At 45.9% G+C, this 27154-nt stretch overlaps 1 protein-coding gene and 1 long non-coding RNA gene across 2 annotated transcripts in view; one reads left to right on the plus strand and one right to left on the minus strand.

The window, feature by feature from the left end:
- LOC142250777 (uncharacterized) overlaps positions 1 to 27154 on the minus strand; it is a 154743-nt gene that overhangs the window by 77072 nt on the left and 50517 nt on the right. The gene's annotated exons all lie outside the window — the stretch shown is intronic.
- LOC142251642 (glutamine synthetase) lies at positions 19822 to 24838 on the plus strand. Its single transcript, XM_075324624.1, has 7 exons — positions 19822 to 19909; positions 21711 to 21889; positions 22542 to 22703; positions 22877 to 23023; positions 23200 to 23327; positions 23432 to 23631; positions 24026 to 24838. Exons 2-7 carry the CDS (start codon positions 21724 to 21726, stop codon positions 24345 to 24347), a joined length of 1125 nt encoding a protein of 374 aa, XP_075180739.1. The 5' UTR covers positions 19822 to 19909; positions 21711 to 21723; the 3' UTR covers positions 24348 to 24838.

Consider the following 27154-nt stretch of genomic DNA (forward strand, 5'->3'; position numbering starts at 1 on the left):
CTTGCCTACGCCACCTAGCAACCAGACTCTCTTACCACACCCCTTGAGAGGAGATGGAGGCTCTACCCCCTCCACTATTCCAGTGGAGGTGAAGGCTTGCCCCCTCCTGGGATCCCCAGGGGTCCTCTCATAGGTACATGTGTGAGACCTGATCACTATGCGCCTGTGTTCCACACCCCGGTCAGCCTTCTGGATTACCTGTATTGTACTGTCCCCAGCATGGGTGCAGTACTCAGTGGTGCCTGACCAGGTCAGGGGCGCCACATTCCCCCTTAGTTATCACCAGCACGTCCTCGGGCTGCAAGACAACATTTTAAAATGCATAAAACATTAAAACATGGTAAAACATTTTAAGACCACCAGCTATCATACATCACCACCCTCCACCCACAAGTCCGTTAACCCACCCAAAAACCCTCTCAGGAGGCAGGTCACCGGTTTCTTTTGGTAACCAGGTCTGGGCCATCCACTTCCCCAGACCTTTCCTCCAATCTGCCTCTCCCGTTGGCCGCGCCTTCAGCCACTTCTGGCAGGATGTAGAGGCGGCTTTCAGGGTCTGGTGGTTTCAGGGTCTACCTGGCCTGGTGGATCCGCGCCTTCAGCCTCTTCTGGCAGGATGTAGAGGCGGCCTCCACAGTTGGTGCTGACCAGGTACCCTCTTTGTGGTGGAGAGCCAGGCCCCATAAACAGGCATGCTCTCTGGTCGCAGGCGAGCCAAGGCCCTATATACGGACGGACTCCGCCTGGTTGCAGACGAGCCAAGCCCCTAAACAGGCTGGCCCTGGTGGTGGTGCCACTGGTGTAACTATTTACACTGCGAGAGTTTGTGGCTATAGCCAGTTCATAGCCTTAAGGTTTATGGTTTTCTCACAATAGTTTTTGTGGGCACATGCTTAAACGTAAACGTTGCAAAACAAACTTTTCAAAACTTTAACTTTCTAACTGCTGAACTTCTTACTTTCTTTTACTCCTCCATACCAGGGCTTGGGCCTGTTGGGCTGCGGCACCTGCTGCTTTCTTGCTCTTTGTCGTCGTCTGAGGTAGTCTCATCTGTAGGTTCCTTGTCTTTTCTTTCTTGATCTTCATCTGTTTCCTTTGCTGCATCTGTTTCTTTACCTCTGTCTTTTCTTTCTTCTTTGGGACATGGTGCTACATCTAAGGCATACCAGCCTCTTTCTCCTTGATGCATGGTAAACTGTACGGAGTCTCCCATTTTTAAGTTTCTGCCAGGGTGTCCTCTGGGCAAGTGGGCTCTCACATCCCTCCTATTAACGAAAATGCCCTCTTTCATACCCGGTGCCACAATAAAGCCGTATCCGCTTTTCAAGTTAAAGTCTTCCACAACTCCTCTACAAAGGGGTCCTCTGACCTGTGCTTTGGCTCTTCTCAGGAACCTTTTTTCTTGTAGGTCTCTGGCGGTGACTTCTCTCTGCTCTGGGGATAGCGGTGCAGGGGACAGCGTTGTTCTGTTGCGACGCCTTGTCTTGCGGTCCGAACTCTGCGTGGTACAGCTTGCAAGCTCCCAGGTGAGACTTTTAGGCAGATCTTCGTCAGCGGACGGTGTCAGGTCTTCCTCATCCCAACGGGAATAGGGCAACATCTCCGGCTCTGAGTATGGATCCACTGCTGGTGGCTCCGGAGTCAGCTCCTCAGCTTCCTGGCCTCCTCTCCCCCTTAGTTCTTCGCTGCACTCTGGTGGTGGCAGCGCTGGGGATGAGTGTTCCTCAGCTGGCCCAGGCGGTGGACTCTTCGGCGTGGTCGCTGCAGGGGTTGCCTTAGGGGTGTGCGGAGGGAGCATGTATCTGTCCACCATCTCCTGTGGGAACTTGGCCTCCAGGTCAGCCTTCAGCTGCCAGTATGCGGAGTCTTCACCTATCAGGGATTTCCTAGTAGGGACTTCCTCAGACCGGGGAGCGGTATCTGCTCTGGCCTTGCAGGCCGGGGAAAATGATGAGGTAGTCTTTTCTTGGCGGGCCGCGCCTGTCATGGCGGCGGCCTGGTCTTGGCGGGCCGGGCAGGGCATCGCTGCGGCGGCCTGGTCTTGGCGGGCCGCGCCTGGCATGGCGGCGGCCTGGATCAGCGTCGCTGTTGCCGAGGGCTCTATGCAGGCTGAGCTGGGCGTCGCTGCTGTGATCTGGGCTTGACGGGCCGCACCTGGCGGGGCTGCGGCCTGGTTCAGCATCTCACTTGCGGCGCGGACGAGCGTCGCTGCTGCGGTGGGGTCTTGGCGGACTGGGCTCAGCAGGGTGGCAGCCTGGGTCAGCGTCACACCTGCGGCACGGATCAGTATCGCAGTGGTAGTCGGACCTTTGCGGGCCAGGCGGGGCATGGCTGCGGCGGCCTGGATTTGGCGGGCCGCATCTAGCGTGGCTGCGGCCTGGTTCGGTGGCGCCGCGCCGGGCGCCTCTTCTGGGACCGCGGGCGTGGCAGCAGGGGTCGGGGCACTTGCGCTGGCCGGGGCATCTCTGGACTCACCCATCGGTGGCACCATCGGGGTCTGAGTCGTCGCCGCTCGGTCTGGCATGCGTCGCGCGGCTCCCTCCTCGTAGGTCCGAACCGCCGCCGCCATCTCCAGAAGCTCCGTGCGTTCTTCTCTGAGCCGTCGCACAATCCTGGCCTCCAGCTGGTCGCAGAAAATAGCAAGCTCCCGGCACCACCAGGCAGCAGTGCCTGGTTCTGGGTATCCGCGTCTGGACTCCATTTTCTCTAGCAAGCTGCTGGCTTCTCTTCTGCTCCGCCGTCTCTGGACGCTTCCGCTTTCTTTACAAGCGAGGTCAGAACTCTGCAGGGGATCTCTGGGTAGCCACACCTCTTCGTGGGCGGTAGCTTCTTCCAGCGCGGGCTGCTGTTGTTTTTCAGCGCGCTTTTCATGGTGGCAATATGGCGGCGCTTCCAATTTTTCAAGCGGACCGCCTAGGCACATGGTCACCTGTCTGAACAGGTCTAGTCCTTATCCTGTTCGTGACGCCAGATGTGAAGCCCCACAGGTGTTGTGTCGGTGCATTACCTTCAGGGACTCCACGTAGCTGGATCTGGTCACAGGTAGGAGATCTTCTTCTTGTCGTGACGCCACTCTCAGTATTGCGGTCAGTGGGGACCGCCACTGCAGGTTGAGGGTCGCCTGGGGCTGATGGTGTGTGCAGTTAGTTGGAATAGCCTCCTGAGAGTGAGGCAAGCCCCAGGGCCCTGTATAGGTGCGTAGTACCACAAGGCGCAGAATGACTCCACACAAGCAGGATGTCTTTCAGGGTTTTTACTCACAGTTGATGGCAGGGTGAGTGACCCGGGCGTAGCTGGGATGAACCAAGTGAGAACCAGGTGTCCTTCAGGCTGACTTGTGAGGGTGACTACTAACTCGCCTTCCTTAGCCCTTGGTGGTTTGGGGTAACCCCGACTTTGAGTCCCTACGGGGGTCGCCCAGGGAAGATGCTGCAGCCTCTCTCCCCTTCGTTTGCCGTTTGCTTGTCGCCTGGGCCAGGCCACTCCAGCTGCTTGCCTCCTGTGACCTATGGGCCCTAACTGTGGCTACGTGGCTGCGGCTTTTTGTGGTGTTGTGGCGTGGGCTTTGAGAGCCCCACACCGGCAGGTTTAGCAAAAGAAAGTTGGATCTATCTCCGCTCCGGGATCTGCCGCCCGTTTGGGCCTGGTACTCTCTAGCAGTCTCCTTACTTCCCACTCCGTGCCCTCTCTTTAGCTGAAGATGGATTTCGGGTAGCACTCCTAGTTGACCGTTCTCCCCCGTCAGTAGCCACTGCGCGGGCGCTGTTAGACAGCAACAGCCCCACAGGTCTGCTCCTCACTGAGCCCTATGGAGTTCTGCTCTAACTGACTCACTGCCCCTCCTCTCCTGTTCTTGCCTACGCCACCTAGCAACCAGACTCTCTTACCACACCCCTTGAGAGGAGATGGAGGCTCTACCCCCTCCACTATTCCAGTGGAGGTGAAGGCTTGCCCCCTTCCTGGGATCCCCAGGGGTCCTCTCATAGGTACATGTGTGAGACCTGATCACTATGCGCCTGTGTTCCACACCCTGGTCAGCCTTCTGGATTACCTGTATTGTACTGTCCCCAGCATGGGTGCAGTACTCAGTGGTGCCTGACCAGGTCAGGGGCGCCACAAGGACACAATATACCAGGACGGGGCCCCAGGGTGAGGACACAATATACCAGGACGGGGCCCCAGGGTGAGGACACAATATACCAGGACGAGGCCCCAGGGTGAGGACACAATATACCAGGACGGGGCCCAGGATGAGGACACAATATACCAGGACGGGGCCCAGGATGAGGACACAATATACCAGGACGGGGCCCCAGGGTGAGGACACAATATACCAGGACGGGGCCCCAGGGTGAGGACACAATATACCAGGACGGGGCCCCAGGGTGAGGACACAATATACCAGGACGGGGCCCAGGATGAGTACACAATATACCAGGACGGGGCCCAGGATGAGGACACAATATACCAGGACGGGGCCCAGGATGAGGACACAATATACCAGGACGGGGCCCAGGATGAGGACACAATATACCAGGACGGGGCCCAGGATGAGGACACAATATACCAGGACGGGGCCCAGGATGAGGACACAATATACCAGGACGGGGACTGGGATGAGGACACAATATACCAGGACGGGGACCAGGATGAGGACACAATATACCAGGACGGGGACCGGGATGAGGACACAATATACCAGGATGGGGCCCAGGATGAAAACACAATATAACAGAATTGGGACCATACCGTATATACCAGGATGTGCCCAGTATGGGGGAAATAGATACCAGGAAAGGGCTCAGGATAGGGACATATATACCAGAATGGGGGCATTGTTACATAATGAAGGGGGGGGGGGGCAACTCGTATGTCTATATAGGATTTAGAACACTACAAGGACCCATACATCTGACCAACATGCAGGGAGGGGGTGGCAGGTCCAAATTCTGTACTGGCACTTACCAGACTCTAGTTATGCCACTTGCTCCAGTCAAAGCAACTTACATTGTATGGCTGCAGTAGAGAACCGGCTGCGGGGGGGGGGGGGGGGGGGCTCCTGTGTAATTCCAGACAAATGGTTGCGATTGGATCTGTCGCAGATTGCAGAGAGGATTTTGATTTCAGACATTGGATCTTCTCGGGGTCATCATCGCCTGGTACATGGTTAGTATCTATAGTCCCTATATGAACTGTGCAAAGAAATGGGCACATGGTTAGTATCTATAGTCCCTATATGAACAGAGGCAGATAAATGGGCACATGGTTAGTATCTATAGTCCCTATATGAACTGTGCAAAGAAATGGGCACATGGTTAGTATCTATAGTCCCTATATGAACAGAGGCAGATAAATAGGTACATGGTTAGTATCTATAGTCCCTATATGAACAGAGGCAAATAAATAGGTACATGGTTAGTATCTATAGTCCCTATATGAACAGAGGCAGATAAATAGGTACATGGTTAGTATCTATAGTCCCTATATGAACAGAGGCAGATAAATGGGCACATGGTTAGTATCTATAGTCCCTATATGAACAGAGGCAGATAAATAGGTACATGGTTAGTATCTATAGTCCCTATATGAACTGTGGCAGATAAATAGGTACATGGTTAGTATCTATAGTCCCTATATGAACAGAGGCAAATAAATAGGTACATGGTTAGTATCTATAGTCCCTATATGAACAGAGGCAAATAAATAGGTACATGGTTAGTATCTATAGTCCCTATATGAACAGAGGCAGATAAATGGGCACATGGTTAGTATCTATAGTCCCTATATGAACAGAGGCAGATAAATAGGTACATGATTAGTATCTATAGTCCCTATATGAACAGAGGCAGATAAATGGGCACATGGTTAGTATCTATAGTCCCTATATGAACAGAGGCAGATAAATAGGTACATGATTAGTATCTATAGTCCCTATATGAACAGAGGCAGATAAATAGGTACATGGTTAGTATCTATAGTCCCTATATGAACTGTGGCAGATAAATAGGTACATGATTAGTATCTATAGTCCCTATATGAACAGAGGCAAATAAATAGGTACATGGTTAGTATCTATAGTCCCTATATGAACAGAGGCAAATAAATAGGTACATGATTAGTATCTATAGTCCCTATATGAACAGAGGCAGATAAATGGGCACATGGTTAGTATCTATAGTCCCTATATGAACAGAGGCAGATAAATAGGTACATGATTAGTATCTATAGTCCCTATATGAACAGAGGCAGATAAATGGGCACATGGTTAGTATCTATAGTCCCTATATGAACAGAGGCAGATAAATGGGCACATGGTTAGTATCTATAGTCCCTATATGAACAGAGGCAGATAAATAGGTACATGGTTAGTATCTATAGTCCCTATATGAACTGTGGCAGATAAATAGGTACATGGTTAGTATCTATAGTCCCTATATGAACAGAGGCAGATAAATGGGCACATGGTTAGTATCTATAGTCCCTATATGAACAGAGGCAAATAAATAGGTACATGGTTAGTATCTATAGTCCCTATATGAACTGTGGCAGATAAATAGGTACATGGTTAGTATCTATAGTCCCTATATGAACTGTGGCAAATAAATAGGTACATGGTTAGTATCTATAGTCCCTATATGAACAGAGGCAAATAAATAGGTACATGGTTAGTATCTATAGTCCCTATATGAACAGAGGCAGATAAATGGGCACATGGTTAGTATCTATAGTCCCTATATGAACAGAGGCAGATAAATAGGTACATGGTTAGTATCTATAGTCCCTATATGAACAGAGGCAGATAAATAGGTACATGGTTAGTATCTATAGTCCCTATATGAACAGAGGCAGATAAATAGGTACATGGTTAGTATCTATAGTCCCTATATGAACAGAGGCAGATAAATAGGTACATGGTTAGTATCTATAGTCCCTATATGAACAGAGGCAGATAAATAGGTACATGGTTAGTATCTATAGTCCCTATATGAACTGTGGCAGATAAATAGGTACATGGTTAGTATCTATAGTCCCTATATGAACAGAGGCAGATAAATGGGCACATGGTTAGTATCTATAGTCCCTATATGAACAGAGGCAAATAAATAGGTACATGGTTAGTATCTATAGTCCCTATATGAACTGTGGCAGATAAATAGGTACATGGTTAGTATCTATAGTCCCTATATGAACTGTGGCAAATAAATAGGTACATGGTTAGTATCTATAGTCCCTATATGAACAGAGGCAGATAAATAGGTACATGGTTAGTATCTATAGTCCCTATATGAACAGAGGCAGATAAATAGGTACATGGTTAGTATCTATAGTCCCTATATGAACAGAGGCAAATAAATAGGTACATGGTTAGTATCTATAGTCCCTATATGAACAGAGGCAGATAAATAGGTACATGGTTAGTATCTATAGTCCCTATATGAACAGAGGCAGATAAATGGGCACATGGTTAGTATCTATAGTCCCTATATGAACAGAGGCAGATAAATAGGTACATGGTTAGTATCTATAGTCCCTATATGAACTGTGGCAGATAAATAGGTACATGGTTAGTATCTATAGTCCCTATATGAACAGAGGCAAATAAATAGGTACATGGTTAGTATCTATAGTCCCTATATGAACAGAGGCAAATAAATAGGTACATGGTTAGTATCTATAGTCCCTATATGAACAGAGGCAGATAAATGGGCACATGGTTAGTATCTATAGTCCCTATATGAACAGAGGCAGATAAATAGGTACATGATTAGTATCTATAGTCCCTATATGAACAGAGGCAGATAAATGGGCACATGGTTAGTATCTATAGTCCCTATATGAACAGAGGCAGATAAATAGGTACATGATTAGTATCTATAGTCCCTATATGAACAGAGGCAGATAAATAGGTACATGGTTAGTATCTATAGTCCCTATATGAACTGTGGCAGATAAATAGGTACATGATTAGTATCTATAGTCCCTATATGAACAGAGGCAAATAAATAGGTACATGGTTAGTATCTATAGTCCCTATATGAACAGAGGCAAATAAATAGGTACATGATTAGTATCTATAGTCCCTATATGAACAGAGGCAGATAAATGGGCACATGGTTAGTATCTATAGTCCCTATATGAACAGAGGCAGATAAATAGGTACATGATTAGTATCTATAGTCCCTATATGAACAGAGGCAGATAAATGGGCACATGGTTAGTATCTATAGTCCCTATATGAACAGAGGCAGATAAATGGGCACATGGTTAGTATCTATAGTCCCTATATGAACAGAGGCAGATAAATAGGTACATGGTTAGTATCTATAGTCCCTATATGAACTGTGGCAGATAAATAGGTACATGGTTAGTATCTATAGTCCCTATATGAACAGAGGCAGATAAATGGGCACATGGTTAGTATCTATAGTCCCTATATGAACAGAGGCAAATAAATAGGTACATGGTTAGTATCTATAGTCCCTATATGAACTGTGGCAGATAAATAGGTACATGGTTAGTATCTATAGTCCCTATATGAACTGTGGCAAATAAATAGGTACATGGTTAGTATCTATAGTCCCTATATGAACAGAGGCAAATAAATAGGTACATGGTTAGTATCTATAGTCCCTATATGAACAGAGGCAGATAAATGGGCACATGGTTAGTATCTATAGTCCCTATATGAACAGAGGCAGATAAATAGGTACATGGTTAGTATCTATAGTCCCTATATGAACAGAGGCAGATAAATAGGTACATGGTTAGTATCTATAGTCCCTATATGAACAGAGGCAGATAAATAGGTACATGGTTAGTATCTATAGTCCCTATATGAACAGAGGCAGATAAATAGGTACATGGTTAGTATCTATAGTCCCTATATGAACAGAGGCAGATAAATAGGTACATGGTTAGTATCTATAGTCCCTATATGAACTGTGGCAGATAAATAGGTACATGGTTAGTATCTATAGTCCCTATATGAACAGAGGCAGATAAATGGGCACATGGTTAGTATCTATAGTCCCTATATGAACAGAGGCAAATAAATAGGTACATGGTTAGTATCTATAGTCCCTATATGAACTGTGGCAGATAAATAGGTACATGGTTAGTATCTATAGTCCCTATATGAACTGTGGCAAATAAATAGGTACATGGTTAGTATCTATAGTCCCTATATGAACAGAGGCAGATAAATAGGTACATGGTTAGTATCTATAGTCCCTATATGAACAGAGGCAGATAAATAGGTACATGGTTAGTATCTATAGTCCCTATATGAACAGAGGCAAATAAATAGGTACATGGTTAGTATCTATAGTCCCTATATGAACAGAGGCAGATAAATAGGTACATGGTTAGTATCTATAGTCCCTATATGAACAGAGGCAGATAAATAGGTACATGGTTAGTATCTATAGTCCCTATATGAACAGAGGCAGATAAATAGGTACATGGTTAGTATCTATAGTCCCTATATGAACAGAGGCAGATAAATAGGTACATGGTTAGTATCTATAGTCCCTATATGAACAGAGGCAGATAAATGGGCACATGGTTAGTATCTATAGTCCCTATATGAACAGAGGCAAATAAATGGGCACATGGTTAGTATCTATAGTCCCTATATGAACAGAGGCAAATAAATAGGTACATGGTTAGTATCTATAGTCCCTATATGAACTGTGGCAGATAAATAGGTACATGGTTAGTATCTATAGTCCCTATATGAACTGTGGCAAATAAATAGGTACATGGTTAGTATCTATAGTCCCTATATGAACAGAGGCAGATAAATAGGTACATGGTTAGTATCTATAGTCCCTATATGAACAGAGGCAGATAAATAGGTACATGGTTAGTATCTATAGTCCCTATATGAACAGAGGCAAATAAATAGGTACATGGTTAGTATCTATAGTCCCTATATGAACAGAGGCAGATAAATAGGTACATGGTTAGTATCTATAGTCCCTATATGAACAGAGGCAGATAAATAGGTACATGGTTAGTATCTATAGTCCCTATATGAACAGAGGCAGATAAATAGGTACATGGTTAGTATCTATAGTCCCTATATGAACAGAGGCAGATAAATAGGTACATGGTTAGTATCTATAGTCCCTATATGAACAGAGGCAGATAAATGGGCACATGGTTAGTATCTATAGTCCCTATATGAACAGAGGCAAATAAATGGGCACATGGTTAGTATCTATAGTCCCTATATGAACAGAGGCAAATAAATAGGTACATGGTTAGTATCTATAGTCCCTATATGAACAGAGGCAGATAAATAGGTACATGGTTAGTATCTATAGTCCCTATATGAACAGAGGCAAATAAATAGGTACATGATTAGTATCTATAGTCCCTATATGAACAGAGGCAGATAAATGGGCACATGGTTAGTATCTATAGTCCCTATATGAACAGAGGCAGATAAATAGGTACATGATTAGTATCTATAGTCCCTATATGAACAGAGGCAAATAAATAGGTACATGGTTAGTATCTATAGTCCCTATATGAACAGAGGCAGATAAATAGGTACATGATTAGTATCTATAGTCCCTATATGAACAGAGGCAGATAAATGGGCACATGGTTAGTATCTATAGTCCCTATATGAACAGAGGCAAAGAAATAGGTACATGGTTAGTATCTATAGTCCCTATATGAACAGAGGCAAATAAATAGGTACATGATTAGTATCTATAGTCCCTATATGAACAGAGGCAGATAAATGGACACATGGTTAGTATCTATAGTCCCTATATGAACAGAGGCAAATAAATAGGTACATGATTAGTATCTATAGTCCCTATATGAACAGAGGCAGATAAATAGGTACATGGTTAGTATCTATAGTCCCTATATGAACAGAGGCAGATAAATAGGTACATGGTTAGTATCTATAGTCCCTATATGAACAGAGGCAGATAAATAGGTACATGGTTAGTATCTATAGTCCCTATATGAACAGAGGCAGATAAATAGGTACATGGTTAGTATCTATAGTCCCTATATGAACAGAGGCAGATAAATAGGTACATGGTTAGTATCTATAGTCCCTATATGAACAGAGGCAGATAAATGGGCACATGGTTAGTATCTATAGTCCCTATATGAACAGAGGCAGATAAATAGGTACATGGTTAGTATCTATAGTCCCTATATGAACAGAGGCAGATAAATAGGTACATGGTTAGTATCTATAGTCCCTATATGAACAGAGGCAAATAAATAGGTACATGATTAGTATCTATAGTCCCTATATGAACAGAGGCAGATAAATGGGCACATGGTTAGTATCTATAGTCCCTATATGAACAGAGGCAGATAAATAGGTACATGATTAGTATCTATAGTCCCTATATGAACAGAGGCAAATAAATAGGTACATGATTAGTATCTATAGTCCCTATATGAACAGAGGCAGATAAATGGGCACATGGTTAGTATCTATAGTCCCTATATGAACAGAGGCAGATAAATGGGCACATGGTTAGTATCTATAGTCCCTATATGAACAGAGGCAGATAAATAGGTACATGGTTAGTATCTATAGTCCCTATATGAACTGTGGCAGATAAATAGGTACATGGTTAGTATCTATAGTCCCTATATGAACAGAGGCAGATAAATGGGCACATGGTTAGTATCTATAGTCCCTATATGAACAGAGGCAAATAAATAGGTACATGGTTAGTATCTATAGTCCCTATATGAACTGTGGCAGATAAATAGGTACATGGTTAGTATCTATAGTCCCTATATGAACTGTGGCAAATAAATAGGTACATGGTTAGTATCTATAGTCCCTATATGAACAGAGGCAGATAAATAGGTACATGGTTAGTATCTATAGTCCCTATATGAACAGAGGCAGATAAATAGGTACATGGTTAGTATCTATAGTCCCTATATGAACAGAGGCAAATAAATAGGTACATGGTTAGTATCTATAGTCCCTATATGAACAGAGGCAGATAAATAGGTACATGGTTAGTATCTATAGTCCCTATATGAACAGAGGCAGATAAATAGGTACATGGTTAGTATCTATAGTCCCTATATGAACTGTGGCAAATAAATAGGTACATGGTGTATATATTGGGTGTGTCCAGATTTGCAAATATCAAGCAGCTAAATTCTGTCTGATAAAGGAGCTTTTTGATGGAGACACCCAGGAATCCTCTCTACGTCCTTACGTCACGCTGTGATTCTTCGCCGCCGCTCCTTAGATATTTGTCTTCTCGATCGCTCCTTACAAAAATACTTGATTTCCACCCTGAGGCCGTGACGCACGACAACATATGTAACTGTGACCGCAGGGCTGTAGACATCACATATCCATACGTATAGGGAACATGGCGGCCGAAACCAGAGGGATTGTTCCAGGCAACGAGTTTGGGGGAAACCAGGACGTGGGCTAGAAACACTTGGAGTTTTTTGGAGCAGATCCGCTTCTAAAATACTCCTGAAAACCCGCATCTTCCTATTTCTTTTTTGTTTATATATTATATTTTGAGTTTTGGTTTGAAAAAGCCAATTTTTATGGAGTCGCCCAATATTTCACAAGTCAGTCATGGAAAAAAAAAATCCGAAAACCATGAGCATTTCTAAGCCGCGCGCCCTCACCTGTTTGGCCATTGTGCCATGTTGGCAATGTGGTTGGTCATGTCTATACGTTGCAGTATCTATCCAGTCTTCTTGGTCTCTACTCTTCTGATCGCTTGTTACAATGTATCAGTGAAATCTCCAGGAGATTGTGAAGGAGAAACCCAATTGGATCCACCTGTGAGAAGGGAAATGGTTCAAGCTTCTGGAAGCCAAAACCAGGAATGACCCAGAGGTGGAAGACGAGGGTCTCTGCCCGGCGCGACGTTCTTGCGGGTCTCTGCCCGGCGCGACGTTCTTGCGGGTCTCTGTCCGGCACGACGTTCTTGCGGGTCTCTGCCCGGCGCGACGTTCTTGCGGGTCTCTGCCCGGCGCGACGTTCTTGCGGGTCTCTGCTCGGCACGACGTTCTTGCGGGTCGCTAAATGCTCTTAGGATCTGTTCACACCTGGCGGTTATTGAGGTTAATCTTTACAATGTTTACACACTTTCTCTTGTTTGGATCCGGCCACGTTTACGGCTGTGGGAAGTTAGTTAATAACTTATTAAAGTCCTGGAATAATTAGCATCGCACAAAGTACAGGACACAGACGCGGGATTGTTCCTGGGAAAGATCCTAATCGGCTTTTATGGGTTATATAAGTTTGGGGTAATCGCCCCTGGATGACCTGTGTCATGGATTTTGTGGTTTTTGGGACCCAGTTTCCTCATTGGGTTGGTTTCTAATGACCCAAACTAGCAGCGCCGTCTGTTTGGGTCATTAGTTTTGTGGTTGGGACTTAAGCCCATGTACTTATAGGATTAGGCTCAGATCGGCCAGCTTGTCACTGATGACCGATTCCCAGACAGGAGCTGGAACCTATCCCCACCTCTGAGAACACCACAGACATTGCAGGCGACATCTTGTAATCACATTTGCAAATTCCGATAAGGGATATCAGATCCAACAGGAATATTATCAGGAGGACATGAAGGGGCTTATCCTAAATGTCTCCATATCAGGTGACCATAGATAACCACAGAACAAGTCTATGTACATACACTCTGATACCTATACTCTGTATTTTGTCATCATTTTTGGAGACTTTTTTTTTGTTTTGTTAAATGCATGTATTAAGAGGCATCATTAAACATTTTGCATCGTGTGCATTCTATAGTGCAACACTGATGCGATCTGTTACTGTCTGCAGAATGAGTTAACTGAGAAACCATCAGCGAGCTTGTCCTGATGGCCAATGGGAGAGTTTCTAACTATTTTCTATTCTTTATTTTTTATTTTTCAGCTGATTTATGACCACAGACCACATCAATATTGAATGTAGCATGGAAAAAAAGGGGGGGAGCACAATCAGTACAACATTTTTAATGAAACCCAATTGGAAAATTAATAATATAATAATTAATTTAAAAAAAAAATGATCCTTTAGGTGGTTTTGCAGTATGTACACAATATGTCTTTTTTAGATGCTTTTATTCCTGAAGTTACTTTTTATATTTATTTTTATATATTTTATATATATTATATAAAATTTTATATTTAATTTATTTTAATTTTATATATATTTTATATTTTATATATATATATATATATATATATATATATAATATTTAATTTTATTTATTTATTTATTTATTTTTTTCTTAAGCTCCATTCAAGCAGCTTGCGAATTTGAAGCAGATTCTCTGTCAAGAAGCTCAAAAAGACGCCCGGGCGAGATCTGAGTAGTTTTTTTTGTTTTGTTTTTTTTTTTTAAACCGCTTGGAGTCTTGGTTGATTGAACATATGGATGAGTCATTTTTATATAAAGATTAATATGTGGGGTTTTTTTAGCACTTTTTTTTTTCAGGGGAGTTTCATAGCGGATCCTATTGAAAAAGTCATCATTTGCACGTCGTCCCCTTATTCCCTCCAACCCAGATGAGTCCAATTAATCTCCTCCTTCCTTAACGCTAACTAATAGTAACGGGCGCATAGCAACCGTTCGAGTTCGGATTATTCGCAACGAATCACAAAGTTCTATTCCGGCATTCGTCAGGGCTAACGACCCTGATGCCAGTCAATGGGAACCCGAGCATTTTTCTTGCCCTGATGATTCCTGCAATAGTACTCGGTTTTCGGTAAGCATAACCCGAGCACGAATATTGCAATTCGCCCATCACTATGTAACTAAACTCACGATTTGTGCAATTTATTTTATTTCCTCTTTTTATGTTTTATTTCTAGATTTAAATATTTTTATTTAATATTTTTTTTAACAATGAAAAATAATTATTTTGAGTGGTGGTTTTAAAAAAAAAAAAAAAATTTTATCACCAATTTTTTTAATTTTTTTGTTTTTTTACATTGCAATTTTTCAATGTAGTTGTGGCTTCTATATCACAGGATTGGACATATTAAAGGGAACCTGTCACCAGATTTGGGGCCTATAAGCTGCGGCCACCACCAGTGAGTTCTTATATACAGTATTCTAACATGCTGTATATAAGAGCCCAGGCCGCTGTGTAGAACATAAAAATCACTTTATAATACTCACCTAAGGTGCGGTACAGACTAATAGGATGGGTGTCTCCGTTCTCCGGTACCAGCGCCTCCTCTTTCGGCCATCTTTGTCCTCCTTCTTCTGAAGCCGGGGTGCATGACGCGTCCTACATCATCCACACTCGCCGGCATTGAGGTCCTGCGCTGGCGCTCTACAATACTTTGATCTGCCCTGCTCATTGCAAATCAAAGTGCGTCTGCGCAGGACCTCAATGCTGGCTAGTGTGGATGACGTAGGACGTGTCATGCACCCCGGCTTCAGAAGAAGGAGGACAAAGATGGCCGAAAGAGGAGGCGCTGGTGTCGGAGAACGGAGACACCCATCCGACCAGTCTGCACCGCACCTTAGGTGAGTATTATAAAAATCACTTTATGTTGTACACAGAGACCTGGGCTCTTATATACAGAATGTTGGAATACTGTATATAAGAGCCCACTGGAGGTGGCCGCAGCTTATAGGCCCCAAATCTGCTGACACATTCCCTTTAAGGCCCCGTACACACATTCAGTATTTTGAGTGGGTGATAAATGCAGAAGTGGTGCCCGTGTTTCTAGTCTACTTTTCCTCTGATTGTTCCACTCCACGTTTTGGCTAAACACATGGAGGTAAAATACTCAGCGTGTGCATGTGGCCATAATGTGAGACAATTGAAAGGCCTCGGTTTCCCTTGCGCACAGCTTCTGATGTGAGAGCATTGGAAGCGATATGCTAATTACCCTCTCCTGCGAGCGTCATCCGAGGGTCTTGCGATCGGATCACTGCTGCAGAGGAGAGGGGGGAGCACTTTCTCCCCAACCTGTCTCTGCGTATGTTGCGCTGTGGTCGGATGACATCCGAGTGCAGTGCTATGTTTCACACACTCCCATAGACTTGTATGGGGGCGTGTGAGCCGAGACTCGCCGACAAACGCAGCATGCTGCAATTCATTGCTCATACTGATATGGCATGAGAAATCAATCGTAGATGGACACTGCCCCATAGTTTTGCACTAGAGTGAGAGCAATCCGATGTTTTCTCAGCTTGCACTCGTCCGTGCAAAACGCAAGTGGAACCGTACCATAATGGTCAGGCCGGGGTGACACTGGCATCTGTTCTTTCATACAGAGAAGAAGCAGAGATCATGTCCTCCGCCGCCCGCCTCTGTGTATATCGCAGATATAGATACGTGCAGATGTCATGGGTGCTGTCCGATGTGTCACTCGCACCCATAGACCTGTACGGAGTGAGATCCAATCTGCGGGGGCGCTCGCAGCATGACGAATCGTCATAGGAAAAAAACTCGCTGATCTGCTCCGCCTCAATGACTAACAATGTGACATTTTCTTGCATTTCACTCTTCTGCTTTACGCTCATGTGAGCGAGGCCTCAGAGGAGTTCCCCTTTAATAAAGTCTATGTATCTAACACAAACACACATATAGTGTGTGTGTCTATCTATCTATATACTGGCTGTAGTACCCGGCGTTGCCCGGGATAGTAACTGTCTCTGTCTCTCTCCCAGTCTCTGTCTGTCTGTCTCGCTGTCTCTTTCCTTGTCGGTCTGTTTCTATCTCTCTGTCTGTATTTACATCAGTCTATCTGTCTCAATCTATGTCTCTGTCTCTCTGTCTCTTTGCCGGGCTGTTTCTGTCTCTATCCGTCTCACCACCGACATCTTTTTACCTCACACATAATCTTCTTATACTAACAGTTTATTTTGTTCCTATAGCAACCACCAATAGCCTGGAGCTCCCAGCTCCATTCAGTTTAATGGCTGCAGGATTTTTCTAGAGTAACTGGAAAGGACGGGGTTAAATTTTCCTGCCCAAACATAGTCTATGACGTTCCCTGAGTCAGGCCCCCTTCACACGTCCGTGAAAAACACGCACGTGTGTTACGGGCCGTTTTTCGGGTCCGTGTCCCGTTTTTGTGTCCGTTTTTATGGTCCGTGTGGCACCTGTGTGAATTGCGTATGCTAGCCGTGTTTGTGTGCAGAACGTCCGTGTGTGCGTGTGGAATTAACGTGTATGTGTACGTGGAATGTCCGTGTGGAATGTCCGTGTGGAATGTCCGTGTGTGTGATGCACAATGTCGTTTATAAATGTCGGCTGACAGCAGACAGAGTTGCGCGATGAGAATGAACTCGGGTGAACTTCACCCGACTTCATCCTCATACCGCGGCTCTGTCTGTGTCGAGTACTGATTAGCGGTCACCTGTGAAGGATTCACCGATGACCGCTAATCCCCCGAGTGACTGAAGTTTCCCCCCCTCTCTCATACTTACCGTTCCTCGATCCCCGGCGCGGCCCTGCACGGCATTCACACTGCTGCGGCGGCTTTTACTATTTTGAAAAAGCCGGCCGCTCATTAAACAATCTCGTATTCCCTGCTTTCCCCGCCCACCGGCGCCTATGATTGGTTGCAGTGAGACACGCCCCCACGCTGAGTGACAGGTGTCACACTGCACCCAATCACAGCAGCCGGTGGGCGTGTCTATACTGTGCAGTAAAATAAATAAATAAATAATTAAAAAAAAACGGCGTGCGGTTCCCCCCAATTTTAATGCCAGCCAGATAAAGCCATACGGCTGAAGGCTGGTATTCTCAGGATGGGGAGCTCCACGTTATGGGGAGCCCCCCACCCTAACAATATCAGTCAGCAGCCGCCCAGAATTGCCGCATACATTATATGCGACAGTTCTGGGGCTGTACCCGGCTCTTCCCGATTTGCCCTGGTGCTTTGGCAAATCGGGGTAATAAGGAGTTATTGGCAGCCCATAGCTGCCAATAAGTCCTAGATTAATCATGTCAGGCGTCTATGAGACACCCTCCATGATTAATCTGTAAATTACAGTAAATAAACACACACACCTGAAAAATCCTTTATTATAAATAAAAAACACAAACATATACCCTGGTTCACCACTTTAATCAGCCCCAAAAAGCCCTCCATGTCCGGCGTACTCCAGGATTGTCCAGCGTCGCATCCAGCGCTGCTGCATGGAGGTGACAGGAGCTGCAGAAGACACCGCCGCTCCGGTCACCTCCACGCAGCTAATGAAGACAGCCGGCGATCAGCTGAGCTGTCACTGAGGTTACCCGCTGTCACTGGATCCAGCGGTGGATGCAGCGGTGGCCGCGGGTAACCTCAGTGACAGCTCAGCTGATCGCGCGGCTGTCTTCATTTGCTGCGTGGAGCTGTCGGGAGCGGCGGTGTCTTCTGCAGCTCCTGTCACCTCCATGCAGCAGCGCTGGATGCGACGCTGGACAATCCTGGAGTACGCCGGACATGGAGGGCTTTTTGGGGCTGATTAAAGTGGTGAACCAGGGTATATGTTTGTGTTTTTTATTTCTAATAAAGGATTTTTCGGGTGTGTGTGTTTATTTGCTGTAATTTACAGATTAATCATGGAGGGTGTCTCATAGACGCCTGACATGATTAATCTAGGACTTATTGGCAGCTATGGGCTGCCAATAACTCCTTATTACCCCGATTTGCCAAAGCACCAGGGTAAATCGGGAAGAGCCGGGTACAGCCCCAGAACTGTCGCATATAATGTATGCGGCAATTCTGGGCGGCTGCTGACTGATATTGTTAGGGTGGGGGGCTCCCCATAACGTGGAGCTCCCCATCCTGAGAATACCAGCCTTCAGCCGTATGGCTTTATCTGGCTGGCATTAAAATTGGGGGGAACCGCACGCCGTTTTTTTTTAATTATTTATTTATTTATTTTACTACACAGTATAGACACGCCCACCGGCTGCTGTGATTGGGTGCAGTGTGACACCTGTAACTCAGCGTGGGGGCGTGTCTCACTGCAACCAATCATAGGCGCCGGTGGGCGGGGAAAGCAGGGAATAGGAGATTGTTTAATGAGCGGCCGGCTTTTTCAAAATAGTAAAAGCCGCCGCAGCAGTGTGAATGCCGTGCAGCGCTGCGCCGGAGATCGGGGAACGGTAAGTATGAGAGAGGGGGGGAAACTGACCGACAGACTGTGAGAGAGGGACAGACAGACAGAGAGACTGACAGAGAGACCGACCGACGGACTCAGGGAGATTGACCGACATACACAGAAATGGAAAGAATAGCCGACATCACTAGAAATAAAAACACCAAACGGACACGGAGCATAGGTAGATGCGTACGTGTTTACTAACGTGTGTGCACATACCCATAGACTTTCATTGTGTCCACGTGTGCGTGCTCCGTGCAGATAACGGACATGCATCCGTGAAAAACGCAAACACATACGGATCACGGACACGCACACACGGACATAATGAAATAACGCACGTGTGACCACAATCATAGATTAACATTGGTGCACGTTTGGCCGTGTCTCCGGTATATACGGAAACGGACCAAACACGCACGTGTTTCACGGACGTGTGAAGGGGGCCTCACATGGAGTGTCTGTGCAAAATTTCGTGATTGTACATGCGACGGTGCGGATTCCTTTAGTGGACACACACACACACTATATATATATGTATATCTCACTTGAAAGTATAGGATTTAAGAACTATCTCTCCAAAAATGTGTCCCCCTCCCAGCTATAATTTTGTTACCCAGGGTTACATCATGCTGTACAGTGTGTATGTCCTGTTATGTGTGTGCGTGGTGTGGGCGTGTTCTGTCGCCCCGCCCTCCGGTGGGCGTGTCAGGCAGGCACTATATAAGCTGCCTGTGCGTCCCCTCCGCTCTCAGTGGATCGTTGACATCTGACTCCTCGGGACCGGGGCGGCTGCTTCCCTGCTACACGGTAATGCTTTGGTGGGGAGCTGTGGGGCCTGTACAGGGGGCACATCCTGCCACGCTGGCATCAGTAACCCTTTCCCTGCCTCCTCTTACTGGACCCAGTGACCAGATCCCAGCAGCAGAGGCAGGCTGTGTGCAGTGCAGCCGTATCTTCTGCTTTCCCTCCGGCTGGTGGCCATGTCTTTCCTCTCTTTGTGCTCCAGGAGGAGCTTATGGCAATGTGGATGTATAGGGGAAAGTAATGGTGGGAGCTGGGATGTAGCAGAGCTGGCAGTGCGGTGTGCCGGTTGGGAAACCTTCATCTCAGTGGCCAGAGATCTCCTGTCCGGTCCAAGAGATGTAGCAGGTGTGTGTGTGTGTGTATGTATATATAATATATATACCCAGTGCTACATCACAGGCTCAGCTCTGCTACATCTCTAGGACATATATATTCCTATCCCTAGATGCTGGTTTTCCATGTTGTTTCTGTGTGATCAGGCTTTTATGCTGATTTTTGCAGCGGATCCTCTTTATGATCCAGATATACAATACTTGCTGATCTGCTCCAAAATCTGCAGCCAATAATGACTATGCCTTGTAACAGCCGGAGTCTGATTCCCATGTTGTTGATACTTTGTATGCTGTGCAGTCTGTGTCTTGCTTTGTGCTGATGATACATCTGGGCAGGCTTTTCCCTCCCTTCTTTTTGCTTGTCTGCTGTTTTTGTGCTGGTGGGAACTGGTTAATCTCCCCCTCCCCAGCACTGGTCCCAGTAGGGGGGGTGTCAGGCCTCTGTCCTACTGAGGACTTGTCTAACCAGTCGTTTCCAGTTTGGCTGTGGTCCTCCTCCTACCCCAGGGTGGGGTTATACAGGCTGGCAGGAGTGAATGGCTCTATAGAGATGGGTAACTGCCCAGCTGGTGTTTATCCTCAACCTTCATTTACAAGTTAAATGGTCGCTTTACACGTCTTTGGGGAGGTGATCTCTGATCTGGTGGCTTTTTTGGATCTTGTAAGATCACACATTGTGCACAAGGGTCTTTAAACTCTGTGTGTCCACCTTGAGGCTTTACTTCCTAATAATTTACCCCCCCCGTCACAATATCAAAGCTTTTATCAAAGGAAATTGGGTACAAATATAATTTGGGGGAATTGCACCCATAGGCAAAACTTTTTAGTGGTTTATGGTCCGTTGCTCCCCCATTGCTGGCGTCCTAGGAGCCGGTCTGACTGGTCAAATGCTAGGACCTTTTTAATTATACGTCGGCGGAGCTGGAATTTGAAGCCATGTTTTGCTGGAAGGACCTGTTCACACTGTTCTTCAAGGGTAAATAAAAAGCTGAAACAGCAAATTTCTGAAATCTCCTGCACCCGCTGCTTATTTTTCCTTGTGGAGTTGAACTTTCTGTTTTCAGATCTGATGACTGATGCTACATTTAGCGTTTTTCACACATTCAAATGTATGAGACATGGGCCACAATGCAGCTCTCCCAAATCTATGGGGCTATAACTACTTCTGCTTCAGAGAACAGCACTCGGTGCCTATGGGTCGGTACTGTAGTAAGGTCCATGTACTGGGCTCCTGTGAGCCCCAAACTTCCTAACTTGTAATTGGCATGTTCCGCTTTACACCGTATGACCCTTTCATCAATCCGAATGTGCAGTTATTGGTGGTTCCCGTTCCGGCGTCTTTCCCCTGCACCGTTCCGGCGTCTTTCCCCTGCACCGTTCCGGCAACCCTGGCCACCTTTACCACCTTGTGTGATGTCAACCTCAGGAAGCAGCAGTTCCCCTTTTTCCTAACTGATTTCTTTCCCTTGCAGATCAGCTACCACCATGTCTGTGTCTCACAGTTCCAGACTCAACAAGGGGGTGAGGGAGCAGTACATGAAGTTGCCCCAAGGTGATATGGTCCAAGTTACATACGTGTGGATTGATGGAACTGGAGAAGGCGTCCGCTGCAAAACAAAGACCCTGGACTATGAACCCAAATCTGTTGAAGGTAAGATACCGTCCCCTCCCCCATCTGGTCACGTCTTGTTGTGAATCTTCCATCCCCCTCTGGTGTAGAGTGGTATCTGATGTGTAAGGATGGTTATGGTGGACATCTGGCTGCAGAGGAAATTCCAGCCACGCTTTTTGCTTTCTGGATTTCGAGTACCCTGGAGTGTTTGGACTTTGAGTTTGGGGTATCTGCAGAAAAAATGAACATTGCCAACTGATGTTAAGAATTATTATGGATGTCAGTCAACAAGATCAATCACTTGTTGTGGTGACGTGTATGGGGTGGAGGAAATCTGCAAAAAAGCGAACCTTCTGAAAGTGTAGCCACAACTTTTAGAAGTTTTGAACGGTGGTGTTTGGGCACTAAGAGCCCCCCCCCCTAAACACTGACCTGAAGCCACCGTGTCCTTCTCATCAGGACTGAAGATGAAGTAGGTCCATATTCCGTAATGGGTGGTGGGCTGTCGCATTCATTGCTGTGTGTAGTCTGCACATCACCTCTCCATTGTTTTGGGTTCACCATGGATCGTTGAATTACCGATGCTTCTGAATCTTTGGTGTCCCTTGATGGGTCTTGGACTTCAGTTGAAGATTACCATTGATGCTTATTTTGCACTGTTTTTCTTAAAGCTGCTCATCTTCCATTTCAGAGGTCCCAGAATGGAATTTCGATGGGTCAAGCACTTACCAAGCCGAAGGGTCAAACAGCGACATGTACCTTGTCCCAGTGAGGATGTTCAGAGACCCATTCTGCCTTGACCCAAACAAGCTTGTCATCTGTGAAGTCCTAAAGTACAACCGGAAACCAGCAGGTAGGATGTTCCGCAGACTGTCCCTTTTATGAGTCCGCCGTTACGGAGGGTGTGTTGCCTACGTCAGAGTTTTCCATCTGGCGTGCCTTTTTCCAGTTTACACAGTGGGGTACGATGATTTGCTTTGGCAGCGATCCATGTTGTTGAGCTAACTTTGTACATCTGCTTTTCAGAAACCAACTTGCGTTACACGTGTAAGCGGATTATGGACATGGTGTCCGAACACATCCCTTGGTTTGGCATGGAGCAAGAATACACACTGCTCGGCATCAATGGACACCCATATGGGTGGCCTGAAAATGGCTTCCCTGGACCACAAGGTGAGGGCTTCAGTAACAAGCAAACCATGGTCCTGTAAGTCTGAGGCTTGTTAGCTGTAGATGGACCTAGTTCATAAATGTTCATGTTCTTCTAAAAATCTGATCCCATCACTACAGATCTACCTCCTACCATATATTGGGTTCTAAAAGTCCTCTGCGCTTGCTTTCCCTTTTAGGTCCTTACTATTGTGGTGTTGGCGCAGACAAAGTGTACGGCCGGGATATTGTGGAGAGTCATTACAAGGCCTGTCTATATGCTGGAGTCAAAATCTGTGGCACCAATGCAGAAGTCATGCCATCCCAGGTAAGTGGCGCCAAGTTCTTGGACCGTGCACCTTGCAAGTCTCGGGGTATGGAAGGTTCTTCAATGTTGGTATTGATGATCACCTTCTCCATCTCTTATTTTAGTGGGAGTTCCAGGTTGGTCCTTGTGAAGGGATCGAAATGGGTGACCACCTGTGGATGGCTCGCTTCATTCTCCATAGAGTGTGTGAAGATTTTGGCGTGGTGGCAACTCTTGACCCCAAACCTATGACCGGTAACTGGAACGGAGCTGGATGTCATACAAACTACAGCACCACGGAGATGAGGAAGGAGGGTGGCCTAAAGTAAGTCTTGATTGATAATCTAGGTCAGTGTTTCTTAACTCCAGTCCTCAAGACCCACCGACAGATCATGTTTTCAGGTTTTCCTCAATCAGGTTTTCAGGATTTCCTTAATGTTGCACAGGTGATGGAATTATTGCCTGTCTAACATTGAGGAAAACCTGAAAACATGATCTGTTGGTGGGTCTTGAGGACTGGAGTTGAGAAACACTGATCTAGGTGGTCCTAAGTTGGGACCTATTGACTTTGAGGTGCTTAAAAGTTGGCCTTTTTTAAAGGGGGATTTTCTACAGCAAAACTAATAAATTGGGACCTAACCGACCCTCCCCCTCCCCAGTGCAGTTCACTTGATGGTTTTCAGTATGTGACTTCTTGACCATGTCCCTTCTCTCCACAGACACATTGAAGATGCCATCGAGAAACTGGGTAAACGCCACGACTACCACATCTGCGTCTACGACCCCCGAGGAGGAAAGGACAACTCTCGCCGTCTGACCGGTCAGCACGAAACCTCCAACATCCACGAATTCTCAGCCGGTGTCGCCAACCGCGGCGCCAGTATACGAATTCCACGCCAGGTAGGACAGGAAGGATTCGGTTACTTTGAAGATCGTCGGCCGGCTGCCAACTGCGACCCGTATGCCGTTAACGAGGCCCTTGTGAGGACGACCATCCTGAACGAGATCGGCAGTGAAACAAAAGACTACTGGAAGAATTAAACTGGGGGCTGGATCCGCCAAGAATTACTCCATCCATTCGTCTTGTTTCTTCCGTTTCACAAGAGTCCAATTTTAAGAAAAGAAAAAAATAAAAAAAACACTACTTGAAGTTTTTGGACACTCCTTCCGGTTTGGAAGGGTAAAGTAAAGGGGCATTAACCAGCTGTGGAGAAGAGCTGAGTCCTATTCAGTCTCCATATCTGCAGAATGCTTTTAATATACCAGTCGGCCATTGTGATACGTGCCATATGTAATGCACTTCTGATGTTCTGACCCATATGGGCCTATAACCTGCAGGCAGTGTACTGGGGGGCTATATAAATCCAGGGTGCCTCAATAAGAGCAGGAGGCTAAATAAGGGGATAATGACCTATGTACCACCAGACTGGATAGGGTTTGGGGGTCTTTGTTATAATCCTGCAGCTTCTTTAATACGTGACTGTTCTTTATTTTTTATTGAAATGATGAATAAAGCAACTACATGGGTTGTATGTTTCTTGTTCTGCCTCTTTTTAGAGGACTTTGTATCTAAATGGACCTAACCCCTCAAATTTACAATGAGCGCTCATATCTGCCCCTATATGTTAAAGCAATGGTGGCCAAACCTGCTATATATTTGTGGGGTCCTGCCTTTTTCAAAAGTGATTTTTGCCCTAAGTTTCAGACTTTCTGCTTGATTTGCAATTTTGCAGACTGATCCAAAAGCCAAGATGGTCTGTTTTGGGAGTGCCTCTCCCAGTAATACAGGCTGGATGTGAGTAATGTGAAATGGCTGGGGTTTAGTGCTGCTTGACAAACCTAATGGGGGATTTTCCATACAGATATTTGTCAGGTCTAAAGAAAATACCTTTTTACGTGTATGGTGGAGGCAGGTACCACATCTGGGAATAGTATCTACTTGCTGAACGTAAATTGCCTCCAGGCAGAGAATGAATAGAAAAGTGGATGCAGATGGTGGCTTCCTCACCAGGTTGGTTGGCATTCTCATATTTTCCATCTAGGTTCAGGTCCCACGATGGTGCCTCCTCCTGAGGACAAGCCACTAGGTTCAGGTCCCAGCATCATCCCATGATGGCACCTCCTGAGGACAAGCCACTAGGTTCAGGTCCCAGCATCATCCCACGATGGTGCCTCCTGAGGACAAGCCACTAGGTTCAGGTCCCAACATCATCCCACGATGGCACCTCCTGAGGACAAGCCCATTTTCAGGTCCCAGCATCCTCCCACGATGGCACCTCCTGAGGACAAGCCACTAGGTTCAGGTCCCAGCATCATCCCACGATGGTGCCTCCTGAGGACAAGCCACTAGGTTCAGGTCCCAACATCATCCCACGATGGCACCTCCTGAGGACAAGCCCATTTTCAGGTCACAGCATCCTCCCACGATGGCGCCTCCTGAGGACAAGCCACTAGGTTCAGGTCCCAGCATCATCCCACGATGGCGCCTCCTGAGGACAAGCCCATTTTCAGGTCCCAGCATCATCCCACGATGGTGCCTCCTGAGGACAAGCCCATTTTCAGGTCCCAGCATCATCCCACGATGGCGCCTCCTGAGGACAAGCCACTAATGTGTAAGTTGGGAATCCTCTTTACAAGGAGGCTTGTGCAGTTGGGTTGACACTTGGTGGGCTGCAAACATACCGGGCTGTGACTTCATTATATACATATTTCTAACCAAAACATTGAGACTTGTAACCCATGTACTGTCTTCATACATTAACGCCACTGCCTTACATCAGCTTGGCGGACAGTTCAGTCTGTGTACACAAGCGTCCTGACTTTGAAAGATAAAGTATCTCTTGCACTGAGGCTTTTTTTTTTTAATTTTATGCAAAGTCACTTCCCCCAACATTTTAGATGTGCTCACACTGTTCCTAGTGAAACTCATTAGCGTTCCTTCACCGTGCCCCAAAGTGGGGGTGGACACAGACCGACAAAAGAGGACCCTGTGCAAAAACGGTATATGGACCCTGTGCAGTCCAAAAAAATGCACCCTTTTTATACACCCCTAGAACAGGCTCCTATAGAGGTGCAAAGGGGCTCACTTACCTTTTGTGGGCTCCAGTTGCACCAATGGTGTTGCAGCCCCTGCCCCCAGAAAGCATGATGCCCTCTCATGCATCCTTCTTGCCTGTGCCCTGCCTTTCGGCTGATCTGGTCTCTGCTCCCACTCATTACATCAGATTTATTTTTGCATCCTCGCAGGCATGTCCTCCAGACTGAATAATGGAGGGATCTGATGGTTCGGTGCTCCACGATTGTGCTAATCCCCTGCCTCCTGGGACAGTAAAACTGCTCCCCAAATTTGGAGTCCCTCTGCATTTAGGATGGCTGGAAGGTATAATGTGGAGGTGGCCTGGGCTATAGCTTGTTTGTTCAAATGTAATAAGATTATCTGTGTGTAAATAATCAAAATATAGATGTAGTTGCATAATTATCTGTGTGCCTATATTGCAATTGCACAGATGCCATAATATGAATCTAAGCTGTATATTCAAGAAGGGGTTAACCAAGGTACAAATGAACAAGGGAGATATTCATTAAATTAATTGGAAGCCTTATCAGTGGTTTCACACACAGAAGGAATAATGAGCAGAGGTATTTATAACAACATACTGGGAAAAACTGGGGAGTTGAATACTCCCTTATCCCTGTTCTAGTTTAAAGGTCAATGTTGCATTCTGTATAATTGAATCTTTTTCAATACACGAGTCCAGTCTGACATTGTTTCCTGTATGAGCCAATCTCTTGTGTGATCATTGTCTGATTCATTAATATCTGTGCAGATATATAGCTTATTTGATCTG

The sequence above is a fragment of the Anomaloglossus baeobatrachus genome, chromosome 9 (assembly GCF_048569485.1).
Source record: "Anomaloglossus baeobatrachus isolate aAnoBae1 chromosome 9, aAnoBae1.hap1, whole genome shotgun sequence".
Taxonomy (NCBI): Eukaryota; Metazoa; Chordata; class Amphibia; order Anura; family Aromobatidae; genus Anomaloglossus; species Anomaloglossus baeobatrachus.

Excerpts from the sequence above, each read along its gene's own strand:
- LOC142251642 (XM_075324624.1), top strand. The coding sequence starts at position 21,724 with ATGTCTGTGTCTCACAGTTCCAGACTCAACAAGGGGGTGAGGGAGCAG. Across the intron at positions 23,024-23,199 it reads TGGCTTCCCTGGACCACAAG|GTCCTTACTATTGTGGTGTT; the intron begins GTGAGGGCTTCA and ends TTTCCCTTTTAG. Across the intron at positions 23,632-24,025 it reads AGGAAGGAGGGTGGCCTAAA|ACACATTGAAGATGCCATCG; the intron begins GTAAGTCTTGAT and ends TTCTCTCCACAG.